The sequence below is a fragment of the Sphaerodactylus townsendi genome, linkage group LG06 (assembly GCF_021028975.2).
Source record: "Sphaerodactylus townsendi isolate TG3544 linkage group LG06, MPM_Stown_v2.3, whole genome shotgun sequence".
Taxonomy (NCBI): Eukaryota; Metazoa; Chordata; class Lepidosauria; order Squamata; family Sphaerodactylidae; genus Sphaerodactylus; species Sphaerodactylus townsendi.
Genome location: NC_059430.1, coordinates 74216615 through 74230587, shown reverse-complemented (window position 1 = coordinate 74230587; position 13973 = coordinate 74216615). Strand labels below are relative to the sequence as shown.

Genomic DNA, 13973 nt, shown 5'->3' with positions numbered 1-13973 from the left:
CCTGCTCCAGCTGCCAGGGCCTGACTGGTGGGGTGAGGGGGAAGGGGTGTGGGGGTGCTTTTGAGAGTGGAGTGAATGGTATTATATCCTGTTGAGGTCCCACTCCTCTCTAAACCTCACCCTCCTCAGGCTCCACCCCCAAATATATAGGAATTTCCCAAGCCAGAGTTGGCAACCCTATGCCTAAGGCAAAGTATATTATAAGCAATGAGAAGACAGTACATTAAATTCAGGAGTAGGCTACAGTCCTAGTTCATTATAAAAGTACTGAAGACAGAAAGTTGCTTAACGTCCAATGTGTCTCAATGCACTTGGAAGACTGATCACTCAGTGAATGGAAAACCATACTGCTGTGAGAGTGGAGTTTGGGGAGGTGTGGGAGCTCAGAGAACATGTGGTGGCACTCTAGGACTTCTATTTTTCCTAGACTATTTAGTATATTGCACTCTCCAAACCTGCCATTTCATCCAAGGGAATTAATTTCTGTGGTCTGGAAATCACTGTAACTCCAGGAGAACTCCAGGTCCAATTTATGTAATAACTTTGTGCCTCATCTTCTGGTTCTAACTGGCAAATTGAAAGGTATGTATGGTGATTGACCAGGTTAACGCTGTGTGTGTGTGCGTGTGCGTGTGCGTGTGTAAGGGAATCTCTAGTTTGCAGCCCTGGCCAGGGGTCTGCTTTTGGCATCGTTACTATTTGATCTTATAATATTCTGCCAGGCGGTAGACTTTTGCTTTTTTGCTCAGAGACAAAATGAGCAACTAAATAGCTATGTGATATCAAAATCATGTGATAGGAAAAGCAAAAGTCAGACTTAGCAGCTAACTGCTATCAAGGCAGTTCTATGAACTGAGAACCAAGGATGGCAACAACACAGTGGGAGATGGATTTCAGTGAGTGATGGTAGATTGCTAGTTACACAGAGAAGTGGCAAACTCACTAATTTTAGACAACATTAAATGTTTATTAGGGAACTACATTTCAGATAGGAAAACTGAGAGACAGATAGCCTGCAGTTACCTCTCTCGCTAGAGAAGGCAGGAAAAGAGAGTTCCAAGGATGAGAAGGAAAATAGACCTGAGATTATCAGTCTAAGGACACACAAGAAGTGACACAAAAGAATGCAAGGATCTCTAACTTTACAGCTCTGACTAGCTCACCTTTTTGGTCTTTTCAGTGCCTTTGCATGCCAGATGTTACTTCCAACAACGAGCAAAAAACCAGGACAGAACCACCCAGAGATGACTCCCCTCCTCACCATCCGCCTGTTCCTTCCAGGGTGCCTGCGGAGAGATGCTGGAAGCTATTTACACCTGCAGTAACAGGTGGTTTCTGGTTCCACTTGGCAGGAATGGAAAGTTGGTATTTCTTTTAGCATCTTGACGTGATTTCACATTTCCAGGAAAAGAAAACACATATACAAAGATAAAGCAGTGGAATATCTAGATACTGGGGAGGGGGATTCACACTGGCAAAGGAATTACTTGGGGAGGTGAGGGATATGACATCATCCTCCAAAGCAGCTATTTTCTCCAAGGGGATTGACCTCTGTTATCTGTTGTAATTCTGGGAGAATTCCAAGCTCCACCTGAAGGTCCATAAGCCTCACTCCTACAGAGACTTCATATTTTGTTGTTTTTGGCTGAGCATGCTGTTCTAGAGGTGTTGGTCCTTAGAGGTGTTTCAAATTAGCAAGCCAGTAAAACCGGGCTTCTGTCTGTCATTGTTTTACATGAAGAACATCTATCTTTCTTTCTTTCTTTCTTTCTTTCTTTCTTTCTTTCTTTCTTTCTTTCTTTCTTTCTTTCTTTCTTTCTTTCTTTCTTTCTTTCTTTCTTTCTCAACGAAAATCTAAACAGCAAGTAAACGATAATTTGACTTGTCAGCTAACAGCGCATGAGACTACTGCCGCTTAAAATTGCCAACCAGGGATATTTTTTGTTTATTATTTGCTGCAGCTTGATTTCATATAACCGTTGCCATAGAAACCATATAACTATATTGGGGGGGGGGGTAATCCTCTTTTCCTCATTCCGTCAAGACATAAGGCTGCGATCCCCGCTCCTGAGCGCAAGAAAGTCCAAGAAAGTTAAAACAAGAAAAGAAACTGATGCGGGCGGGGCTTTAAGACCCAAAAGAAGCCTGCGAATGGGACGTGGAGCATGCGTGGCAACGATTTGTGCAGCTGGTTGATGCCTCTCACTGAGCCACCAGTCCGAGCTGGGAAAGGAGGTGGGAGGAAAGAAGAGACTGAAGTTAAAGTTATTGACCCACCACCACCAGCTGCAGTAGTAGCAGCAGCAGGAGTGTACCTTGGCGGGTCCGGAGATCCCTGGCTCCGAGGGAGCTCTTTCTGCTTGGGATCAGTCCTATCGAAGCAGTTTAAGCAAGGAAGGGGAAGAGCGGGACTGTTTTGCAACCCACGCGGTGAACATGGTAAGTAGTCCTTAGACTTCCCTCCACTCCCCTCCCTTTCAGTTTAGGGCTTCTTTTCCAGCCGAGGGAAGAGTTACGGCGTGTACTAAGACACGCTCCGATCACCCTTCGACAGGGAGGTAAACAGTAATTTCCGCGGGACAGAAGAGACGGAGCTGGCTGGAAGTTCATGCAGTTGATCTGCCCAGAGGAGGGGTGGTGGTGATGTTAATACCTCCATCGCTGCTTTTTCGGCGCTGTCACAGCTGTGTAGCTTTTCCCCCTCCCTCAGGGGCTTCCTGCCTATCATTTCTTACTGACCGACCACCTCCCTCCCTTTCACGCACACTCTGATCGACTTTTCATTTTGCATCCCGACAGCTCCAAATGATATCCTGCTCCCATAAATGGGTTAAAGAAAAAAAAGTTGGAGTCTTAATTACCAACAGCTCCCCACCTCAAGGAACTAAGCACAACAAGCAATGCTCTGATCCTAAAGGTGTCATCTTGAGACAGAGCATTGTGTCTGGATCATTGAACACACATTTGTTAACATGTCACAATAACCATTCTGTGTCTCTGTGGTTAATGTGTAATAACAGAATCAACTTTTCTCACCCTTCCAAAGCACACCTTGTGGTTAAACTCAGTGTTAAAATACAAAACAAAACTAGGATCTTTTTTGGGAGGGGGTTGATTAACATGGATTAGAAAGGTGCCATCTTGACAGTTTACTTTGTAAACTTACTTTGTACTTTAGTTTGAAGGGAAGGATGTCCCCCCCCCCCCTTTTCTTTTTGCAGGTTGCTGGTATTTGGCTGTTCGGGCACTCTAATAAGAGGACTTAGCCTGAGGATGGGGCTTTCTCCCAAGTGGTGCTCACAATGGCCAGAGAGGACTCAGTGAAGTGTTTGCGCTGTCTGCTTTATGCCCTCAATCTGCTCTTCTGGGTGAGTTCCCACGTCCCTCTGCGAAGCAAGCAGGTGGCAATAGGCCTGCTCAAATTACAGGCCCTGCGCCTGCAGACACTGAATCAAAGGAAACAGCTATGCTTGCATTTAATTGACCAGGATTCTTTATCTGCTTTTATGCAGGATAGAAAGTTCAAGAGAACCATTTTTTTAAATACAAATACATTCTGGTCAATGTTGTGTTTGCCTTTGAATCAGGTGTAGAGAAAGCAAAAACGACTTTTTAATGTTGCTTGTGAAAACACCCTAAGAATACCCCCTACCAGATACAGAGTCAGTCATACAAATTCAAGGATGTTCTCCTTGGTATAAATGCAGATGTTTTATTCTGTCAACAAAGTTTTGGTCTTAAGTCCTTCAATTATCTGTTCATATTTAATCTTATAGAAGATGAAATATGTTTATTTGTTTGAAATAGTCATGGGTTTGTGTGAGTGTGTAAAGAGATCCTATGCGGCAAAAATTTGGAATGGGGAGGGAGTTGGCATTTTCTTTCCTTCTCATTTCATCCTTGCAGAATCCCTTTGAGAGATGGACAGGCCCATTAATGTTGGGCAGAGAGAGATTTTGTCCTTGAAATAACAATAGTCTATTTCCTCCAGTGAGTGAAGTACATCTCATTTACTCCAATGGGTATAGTGTAAACCAGTTATTGTGATGAATATAAGGAAGAGCCAGTGTCATGATTGAAGTGTTAGACTAGGATTTGGTTGAAATCACCTCACTGTCATGAAACTTGATAAAGCTATTCACTGTGTTACTGTCTAACCTATCTCACAGGGTGGATAAGTAGAAGACAAGAACATGAACAGGTACCCACCTGAACTCTTTGGAGAAAGGGTGATGGTGGTGGTGTAAAAATACAACTGACCCGTACAACTACTTGACAAAACAAAAAGGGTCACAGTGACATGGGGAAAGACTGAACTAATTGTATTCAATTGGTGATTCTTTCCTTGTTGCTTCATTCTTAATTTAAGTGCGATGAATGCCATAGACTGCTTTAGCAAGTCACAAGAGCAGGACCTGTAAAGACTCACTGCAGAGGGAAAATTACTTGCTCCCCAAGCTGAGGCTGAGGTACCCCTCCCCCCACCTTCTTAGTCAGTCTCTGTTGCCTGCTGGCCCACCTGCTTCTTCCTACCTGTGTCTACTCACATGCCTTCTTACCTTTATTGGTTGAACCCCATAACTCATCTGTCTGTCTGGTTTTCTCTTTTCTGGCAGTTTGCTCTACTGTCCAGACATCCCCCCCCCCCCCCCCCCATGCATGCACACACACATGCGCATATACTCACACCTGCCTGTTTTTTTCTCTCTCTGCCCACTCGCCTGTCTCCTTTTTCCTCTCTCTGTCCAGTAGTAGCCTGTTTGCCTGCTCCTAGTGGTTTCTGCCAACCCTTGATCACAAAGCAACTTAGCCACCCAGGATCACTTGAACTTTTTTCTCTCATGATGTTCATGTGTGCAAAATCATCACTGTTTACACATCTCTGTTAATATTATTTACACCACTAATTCATTGCAATACAACAAAAGGTTAAGGGCACAGAAGTTTCCACTGCATATACTTTTCTCTCTGATGTAAAGGGAGTTGCTCCTATATAAAGGAAACTCCTAAAGAAGGAAGATGTCAGGTGAAGAAGCCTCAGTCAATGCCTGTAGCTCAGCAACGACTGTTTCAGGAAATGTAAGTTCAGTACAAAATCCCAGACCAATAAGCCATGGCAAGCAATCCCACTCTACCTGCTTTCCCTCAGTTGGATGAGTGAAATTTTTTGATCTGGAAATTTTGCATGAAGTATGCTCTTGCTATTCAGAATCTCTCCCATGTGACTGAACTAGAAATACCCCCAAATCTCTGTGACTTGGAACTGTTTAACACAGCTGATTCCAAAGCATGCTATCTCCTGGCTTCAACAACAGGGGATAAGGACAGTGCCCTTATTATGAGCTGCAAATCTGCTTGTGCTTTTTGGAAAGGCTTGGAAGAAAAATACTGTGGAAAATCAGTTAAGAAAATTAGACTTCTAAAAAGGAAATTCTATAGTGCAAGAATGAAATATAAATAAATAAGGGGGCAACTCAGTGGTGGGATTCAGCAAGTTCACACCACTTCGGCAGAACATGTTGTTAAAATGGTGCTTGTAAACAACCAGTTGTTAAATTATTTGAATCCCATCACTGGAACCAGCTGTTAAATTATTTGAATCCCATCACTGGAACCAGCTGTTAAATTATTTGAATCCTACCACTGGAACTGGTTGTTAAATTATTTGAATCCCACCACTGGTGAATGAGCATTTGAAATGGAAGGTTTATATGATTATGAAAATCAGGGCAGCTGGAAAGGTTTTGGAGGATGAAGATGTAATTTCTGTAATCCTAGGGTCTTTGACAGGTCTGAAAACCAAGTGTCTGAGTTTGAAGCCAGAGAGTCATTGGACCTGAATTAAGTTCTGAATTCTAAGAGATACAGATGTGGAAAGGAAAGCATAAAATGCAATTAAAAGCTTATCTATGCTTAGACTGGATCATGCCAGTGACAAAATTTGCTTCAACTGTGGAAGAAAGAAACATGTAGATAAATATTGTCATGAAAGAAAATCAGCTGGGAGAGGCAGAGGGGAAGAACCAAGTAATGCTTATAGAAGAGGTCGTGTTAACACAACTTCAGCTGTAAAGCAAAGAAAAAAAGGAATGTTGCTTCAGTTAAAGAAAAAGGGAAATACATGATTGCAAATGACTGCAACAGTAAAGTGAATTTATTTCTTTTGGACTCTAGATCTTTTTTCAGTGTTTGCAATAATGAAAATAATATTTTATTGAATTGAAAGAAAGTGAAGAGAAACTTTTACAAGCTCCTGCTGAACTACTGAAAGTATATGTAAAAGGCACTGTGAGAATTGATGTTTTGAGTTCTACTGGAGAAACAGTACACCATCACCTAATATAGAGACTGTATGCACCTGATGCTAGTGCCAATTTAATATCAGTGCCTAGATTGCTGAATGGTGGAAACAAGATTATAATGGATGGAGAAATATGTTGCATTTCTAATCTAAAACTTGATATGGAGTTCAAAGCTGAAAAAATTGGAACTTTTTTCTATCTAAGAGATGTTGAAAGGGCTGAGAGAGACATTTATCACAAAAAAGGAAGACTTCTCACACTCCAGCTGTGTTTATGATTGGCATATGAAATCAGGCCAGAGAAGTATGGACTCAGTGAGAAAATGTATAAAAGACTTTGATTAAAAACTATTTGAATGCAACAGAAGTACTGAAATATGCATTGTGGGGAAATGTACTTCTCCTAATTGTTCAGGGCAACAAGGAACAGGAGAAAAAGAAGTGCTAATAAAAGTACACTCAGGCCTAATTGGACCTCTAGCATTTTCTGTTGGTGGAAACAAATATGTGTTGACTTATACTGATGCAGCAAGCAGATTTGCCCATGTGTATTTTCTCAAATCAAAAGATCAAGTATTGAATAAGTTCAAAGCTTATGGAGCAGCTGTTAAAAACAAGTGTGGAAGAGTTCCAGAAATTTTATTCTCAGATAATGGGACTGAATACTGTGCTAGTGAATTCCAAAATTGCCTAGAACAAGAAGGTATGCAGCATGAAACCAAAGATTATACTTGTCTCCTCAAAATGGTCTAGTTTGGTTTAATGGTTTAATCGTGCAGTATTTGAAACTGCATGTTGTTTATTAATGCAGGCTGAATTACCTGACACCTGTTGGCAGAAGCTTACATACATATTCCCAAAGAGAGAAGTAAACTAGATACCTGAAGTTGGAATATTAGTTGACTACAATCCAAATTCAAGAAACCAGAAAGTCATGCTTCCTAAGACCTATGATCTCCAGATATGCAATGTTGCCTACATAGATGAAAAAAGCATTCTGTGTGCTTCAAAACAAGATGACTCCACGAAAGTAAGCAGGCATGATACTGCAGAAGTCACATTTGAGAGTGCATAACAGTATTGCCTATCTATACGGTGTCCCAACAAGAAACTTCCCAACCAGAAGGGGGAGAAGATGGAGGCAAACCAACAGAAAGAAAAACTATAGTTACGGTAAAGAGGTCAGAAAGAAACACAAAGGTGGTGGCACCAAAGAGATACACCTACTACATGGATGTTCAAAACCATAATGAACTCAAAAGCTGGGATGAAATGATGAAATTGCCTCCACGTGAAAGAGAAAATGGATGATGGCAGCAAAAGAAGAATTAGATTCTTTACGCAGGAAAATTATAGTGAACATACTGACAAACACTTTACCAAATCAAATGTTAGAATCTTGGTCAGAAATTATGCCTGGTTGACTTCAGAAGTTGACACTTGAGAAGGGGTTTGTTATGACTTTACAAGTTCCTTCATTCAGTCAAGCAAAAGTTAACTGTTAAAGTCACATGAGTAGAATCACATGAGCTTCTGGAAAGACCTCTTTGCCTTCTTCTTCCAGCAAAAGAGGAGAGACAAACGCACAGGCACATTTAGACTGCACAGACATGCAGACTGAGCACTTGCATAGATAGAATTTGCTGTTTTTATATTTAGTGTAGCCTTAGTTATCCAGCAAAGTTTTGCAAAACAACACACTCACATCTCTGCTACATTATTTACTTTGCTAATTCACTGCAATACAGCATACATCCAATTTCTGGATCCAGCAAACTCTCAGAAACAGAAGAGGACAGTGTGTGGGTGAGAGGGAATTGTCTGGAATTTTTGCCCCTTCTTCTGCAAATAGAAATCCCATTTTAATGGAAGAACTGCATAATTGGATATATTCCAGTGTTTTGCTTTTTGTTGTTGTTTCTAAAACCATGGACCATGATCTGCAACCCAACCTGCAGCTTTTTATGCATGCGCAAAGACTTTTCTGTTCTCTTATTTTGGCAGTAGCCTTCTGTTACCTAGCTTAACAGTTATGAATATATTTTTCAAAATAGCAATGGGGAAAATAACTCAGCTTGGCAGTGCAAGAGGCAGGCTAGGTGGGATCTTTTAGACAGCTATACCAGAATTGGCTTTTGAAACTTTTATACCCCTTTGCTCAGGTAGGGGCGGGCTCAAGTAAGTTTCAGTTTTGTTTTCCTGCATCTGTTGGGATTTCCCATGCTGGGATTGCTGGCTTGAGCTAATTAGTAGCTCTATCTATAGTTTCTAAGTGTTGGGATAATAGAGTCAATTGTTCCTTGATTACATCGGAGCTCTGAAAGGCTTTATGCAGAGCAACTCCTTGGAGTTTCTGCTCAGGTATTCAATTTGGCTGAGGCTTTGATTGGATCCGGAAGGGATTGATTGTTAGGGAGATCATATCTAGAGGTAGAGGAAATGCAGGGAAGGGCCAATTGTTGAGGAAATGGTTTCTCAAAGGTAGATTAAATATAATGTCCAGTATCAGGGAGTTTTCCAGGATTCATTGTATCAGAACAGCTTAGCGGGGTGTGGTAATCAAGATGTGCCCATGAGGCTTCCAGCTTCTATTGCCTGGAGTAACTCATTCACTGATTTAATCTTGCAAACAGACCTTTTGCCTTAGGGCTGCTTTTAGGGTGGACACTCTGCTACCTACACACACAAATATGAGAATTGGCTTTTGCCAATACAATTGTACAGGAAAATGATATGAGATCCATATTTCAGCAATGTGGGGTGTGAGGGGTGGGCTAACACTTCCTACGCCTCTGAAACTTAGGACCTCTTTATGACACCTCCCAATGATTCTAAGGTTGCTATTGATAGGAAGAAAAACTAACCACCCAAGTATGTGTGGAAGTATGGATGATGTGCAGCATTGTTTGCACTCCAACCACTATTTTGGTATTTGATAGTTCTGATCTTTGCAGAGATTTTCAGTGCTGGGATATCGAAGCCTGTTTCCCTCATTTTTTGCGTTCTATGTTGTTGCATGACCTTCCCTTTCAAATGCTGATGCCAGATTTCATAAATGTTGCTGTAGGGTATGGGTGTCCTCAGTGTGCTCAACTGCCATGCCTGTCAAAGTCTGTGTGTGCATCAATTAAGTTCCTTTCCTCTGGCACAAGAAAACAGGCTTTGTGCTCTTCATATTTTAGGTCTAACTGTTGCTTACTAAGAATGAAGGCCTTTTAATTCCTTGGGATGATCTTCTGAGCAGACATGTTTAAGGTTGGTCTGAAGTCTTGCACCTTCAAGAGTGGTGATCTTTCCTTTCTTTTCAAAGAGTTGTTTGATGTGTTTTGCCAAAGCATGGCTCTCACCTAGCCCTTCTACAATTCAGGCTGATGCATCACATCAGCAAGGCTTCTTCCCCTCTTTTCAAAGTTCAGTCCTCAAAACCTACCCCCCTCCTTTTAAAGACTGTGGGGTGCATATCAAAATGTCACAAGGGATGGTTTAGGTTGGATGGAATTTGTGTAATGGCTGCCATTCTGGTATGGCGAGCATTTATTTGAGATTACTGTCACTGGTCTGCTCAGTCCAGGAGATGGCTTACATAAAAGAAGCTGGTTCCATTCCATTAAAAATAAAGCAACAATAAAATACACCATAACCACTTATCAAATACTCAGCCACTAATGAAACAATGATGTAGCATGATATCCTGGTAATATAACAAAAGATCACAGTGCAATAAAAATGAAAGGTTTTGAATTACCTCATGACATCATAACTGTGAGGGTTTGCCATAGAGGGGATTACTAGATTGGCCAAACAAACAATCTTTGACATATGGATTCAATGCTGAAAAAATGCTTTTATGGGTAAGCATCTAAGCCAATGATTGGATGCAAACCAGGGTTTGCATGAGCTGTGGTTGACTATCTCCTTTTCTGTCCAGCTTCTCTATTTGTGTGGTGACAAGCAGGCCTTGCTAATATCTTCCCCTTCCTCCAATATGCTCCATTGTAATAGGGTTACTGCAATTTAAAAAAAAACCCTCACTATGATTTCACTGTACGTCTGAGATATTAACCAGAGTGAAAGCAAAGGGTGGTGAAATGTTAGAGCAGTGATGGCGAACCTTTTAGAGACCGAGTGCCCAAACTGCAACTCACAACCCACTTATATATCGCAAAGTGCCAACACAGCAGTTCAACCTGAATACTGAGGTTTTAGTTTAGAAAAAAACCCTGGCAGAGAAGAAGAAGAGTTTGGATTTATATCCCCCCTTTATCGCCTGTAAGAAGACTCAAAGGGGCTTACAAACTCCTTTCCCTTCCCCCCTCACACCAAACACCCTGTGAGGTAGGTGGGGCTGAGAGTGCTCTAAAGAACTGTGACTCGTCCAAGGACACCCAGCCGGCATGTGTTGGAGCGCACAAGCTAATCTGTTAGCCAGATAAGCCTCTACAGCTCAAGTGGCAGAGTGGGGAATCAAACGGGGTTCTCCAGATTAGAGTGCACCTGCTCTTAACCATTATACCACGCTGACTCTCTACACAAGTTTTTAAGAGACCCTTTTTTTAAAAAATAAAAAGCCACATATTATTGTAATAATTACAAGAGATCAGAAAGACAAAAACTGCATCAAAACCACTAAGGATTTGTAATGGGAAAATCATTTTGAAGGGTAGAGAAAACAACCTTAAATCATGCTCTGATGCCCCAAAATAATACAGTAATACGATTATTAATCCTTAATACCCCTTGTACAGCCCTGAGACATTCAATGAAATCATAGTTCACAGAACAAAAATAATTGGCACATGAGGCTCTTTGGAGTGTGTGGGTGTGTGGTGGGGGAGGGGTCATGGTGGGACGTGACAAAACACCCAAAATATACACAATTACAAGTGTATCATGGCTAAGGCCAGTGCCACATGGACAGATCACATATTCTGATGTATGTGGGCACTGTAAAGAAAAATGGTTTTTTAAAAAAGAAAAATTGAATACTGGATATTACCCAAGAAGTTTGTCTCCTACCATTTAACAGTGTAATGAAGCCAACTGCTACGAATGGGAAGATCATGAGAAACAAATTATGTTCCTAGCTTTTTAAAATTCAATAAAATGTACTAACAATTTTCAGCAAGTGGTTCCAGGGCATCTAAAAGAACCACAGGACTGAAGAATGTATAACCCTATTTGAAGGTGATAACCTCATTCTTCTGGTAGGTCCAAACAGGCAAAGAAGCATACTACACACTAGTTGTGTGCATATACACCCTCTTCCAAACAGGTACACAAAATATTCAAGGTTCTTTCCAGAAGACAGTTTCCCACACCCTCTCTTGTTCTTTCCTAGGGAAAAAATACACACATACAATCAAGCAGCACAAAAAAAGACAGGGAAACCATCCCTGTTTCTGCTGTGTGCAGCATCTTTGCTTCTTTGTGTGCGACATCCTGCAATGGTTGTGTGTCGACCTCATTGGCCAGAAGCTGGACATAGTGGATAACTGAGCCACGAATGGAGCAGGTCTTGACAGACAACATATGAGAATACTTCTCAGGGTCTGTCACACTGATGTCTGTGAATTTGATGTTCAGATACTGATCCACAGAATATAGGGCCCCACATATACTCAAGTCATTCTTCAGCTCCTCCACCATGTCCTTACCTACCAGGGACTTGAAGAAAGAATAGAAAAGCATTACGGGAGCTGCCACTCATGGCCGCCAACAGCCTGTGTGGAGCAAAACACTCAGCGCTACAGAAAGAAGTTCCCAGGGCTGCACAGACGTTGCAAGCGCTTCTATGGAAAGGAAGGGTGGACATGTCTATGGAAAGGCCAGGCGCACAGGGAAGAGGCCAGCAGGGGGATCGCACTGGTGGGGAAGAGGCCACTCACATCAGCGTGATCTCCTTGCAGATCTCTCCCCTCCACGCCTGTCCTGTCCTGGGGAATCGTGCTGGCAGGGGAGAGGCCTCTTATGCCTGCGCGATCCTTGCAGGCCTCTCCCTGGCGCGCCCAGCCTCTCCCAGGGTATCGCATGGGGGAAAGGCATGTAGGGGGATCGTGTGGGGGGGGGCGACGGAACATGTGCCATAGGTTTGCCACCACTGTGTTAGAGTATTATATTAAGATGTGGGAGACCCATGTTTGTATCCTTGCTTTGCTGTGTAGCCTCATTGGATGACTTGGCCTCCCTAACATTATTGTGCACATGAGGCTGCCTCATACCACGTCCATGCATTGGTCTATCAGAGTCAGTATTGGTATTTCCTCATGGAAGTTTACTGGGTGACTGTGGGCCAGTCACACACTCTCAGGCTAGCTTATGCCATTGGGTGACTTGTGAGCATAAAATGGAGGAAAGAAGAGCAATGTAAGCTGCTTAAACATCTAAATGAATAACAAACATGGCATAGGCAAATAATAATTCATGGTTTGTTTGTACTGGGTAGGCCTATAATGGTAGATAGACAAAACCAGAAAATGCTTGCATAAACTTTTTTTCTTTCTAGTTAAGTCAGACATAAGCAGTGTAAAAACCAAGTAGATGATTTGCTTAGGAGAGTTTATTGATGGGAAGGCATTTCTTAAAGATGTCATTTTTTTTCAGCTGTCTGTCTACTCAGGACAGGCCCAAACTTGGTGTTGCAAGCCAGGAACATTGGCTGATTGTCCTATTATAGGCGTGTTACAACAGCTTCTCAGAGGGCAGTTGCTTTTAAGATACATTACCTATTATATAAAATAAAGTAGTTTAAAAGTACCATTGGTTTCTAATCTCTCGATCCGTGTACTAGGCAGTGTTTAGCAAACTGGGGAAAATGGACAATTTTCAAATTTAACACCAAATATAACTGTGCTTTTCAAGGCACTGAAGTGGACATTGTACTAGGCTTCAGGCGATGCATTCAATTTTGCTCTTAGGAGTACCTGGGGAGTCACAAAAATCAGTTCCCTGCATGCTGGCTGTAATTTGTTGCCCTGTGAGTGAGGCATATAAAGTCAAAGTTCATACAGAAAAACAGAATAGAATGCTGTAGTTTATTTTCTCATCTAATGCAGAAGCAATAGAGTTTCTTAAGAAATCAACCTGCATCAGGAATAGAAATGAGCTGAGTCATGCAGCAGGAGACAACGGTTTGACAATGAATTAATGGAACAATGGTTCTCAAGCAACAGAAGAATGTACTCTCACACAATCCTGTGTAGAGTTGGGTTTAGACTATAACAACTCTTCATAGGATTGCATTGTCAGTGGATTACTCAGAATGGCCGTAGGGCCTGCTCTGGATGGTCAACCTCTGGATTCGCTCTAAATCCGCATCTGATCAGTGACAGCACTAGCTTGCTTGAATGATTTTTGTTGTACTTGGTCATTGCATATTTTAGCATCTGTAACGGTCTGATGTTGGAAAGAGAATGAACTACTGCTCTGCCTTTGGAATATATTTTCTTAGGAGGATGTTACATCTTTCCTGGAGGGAAGACAATTTCCCCTTCAGGAAAAGGACTCAGCATTTTCAATGGCATTTGCTCTGAAAAAGAGAAAAACAGAGAAAAAACTGTTCCCAGAACATTTGAATTATAATACTGTCTTGAAGCTGCTACAATCCTAATGCATTGCTTGTTGAATGCCCCTTTTTGTTGATTGTATTGACTCACTCTGCCTTGAATCCCTATGA

General features: G+C 41.8%; 2 protein-coding genes across 4 annotated transcripts in view; one reads left to right on the top strand and one right to left on the bottom strand.

Annotated features, from left to right (window-relative positions):
- The first annotated feature begins 2159 nt into the window (after positions 1 to 2159).
- TSPAN12 (tetraspanin 12) overlaps positions 2160 to 13973 on the top strand; it is an 85493-nt gene continuing 73679 nt past the window's right edge. For 2 of the 3 annotated variants that reach the window (XM_048501893.1, XM_048501890.1), the window contains exons 1-2: positions 2160 to 2439; positions 3222 to 3368. In XM_048501893.1, the coding sequence (XP_048357850.1) occupies positions 3303 to 3368 (66 nt within the window). In that variant the 5' untranslated portion in view covers positions 2160 to 2439; positions 3222 to 3302. Of the gene's footprint in view, positions 2440 to 3221; positions 3369 to 9503; positions 9557 to 13973 lie in introns of those variants that run through there. The other variant, XM_048501891.1, reaches the window with a different exon arrangement.
- LOC125434556 (U6 snRNA-associated Sm-like protein LSm2) lies at positions 11196 to 12093 on the bottom strand. Its single transcript, XM_048500051.1, has 2 exons — positions 11659 to 12093; positions 11196 to 11245 (listed from the first exon to the last, which is right to left on the bottom strand). The coding sequence occupies exons 1-2, from the start codon at positions 11987 to 11989 to the stop codon at positions 11196 to 11198; spliced, it is 381 nt and encodes a 126-aa protein (XP_048356008.1). The 5' UTR covers positions 11990 to 12093.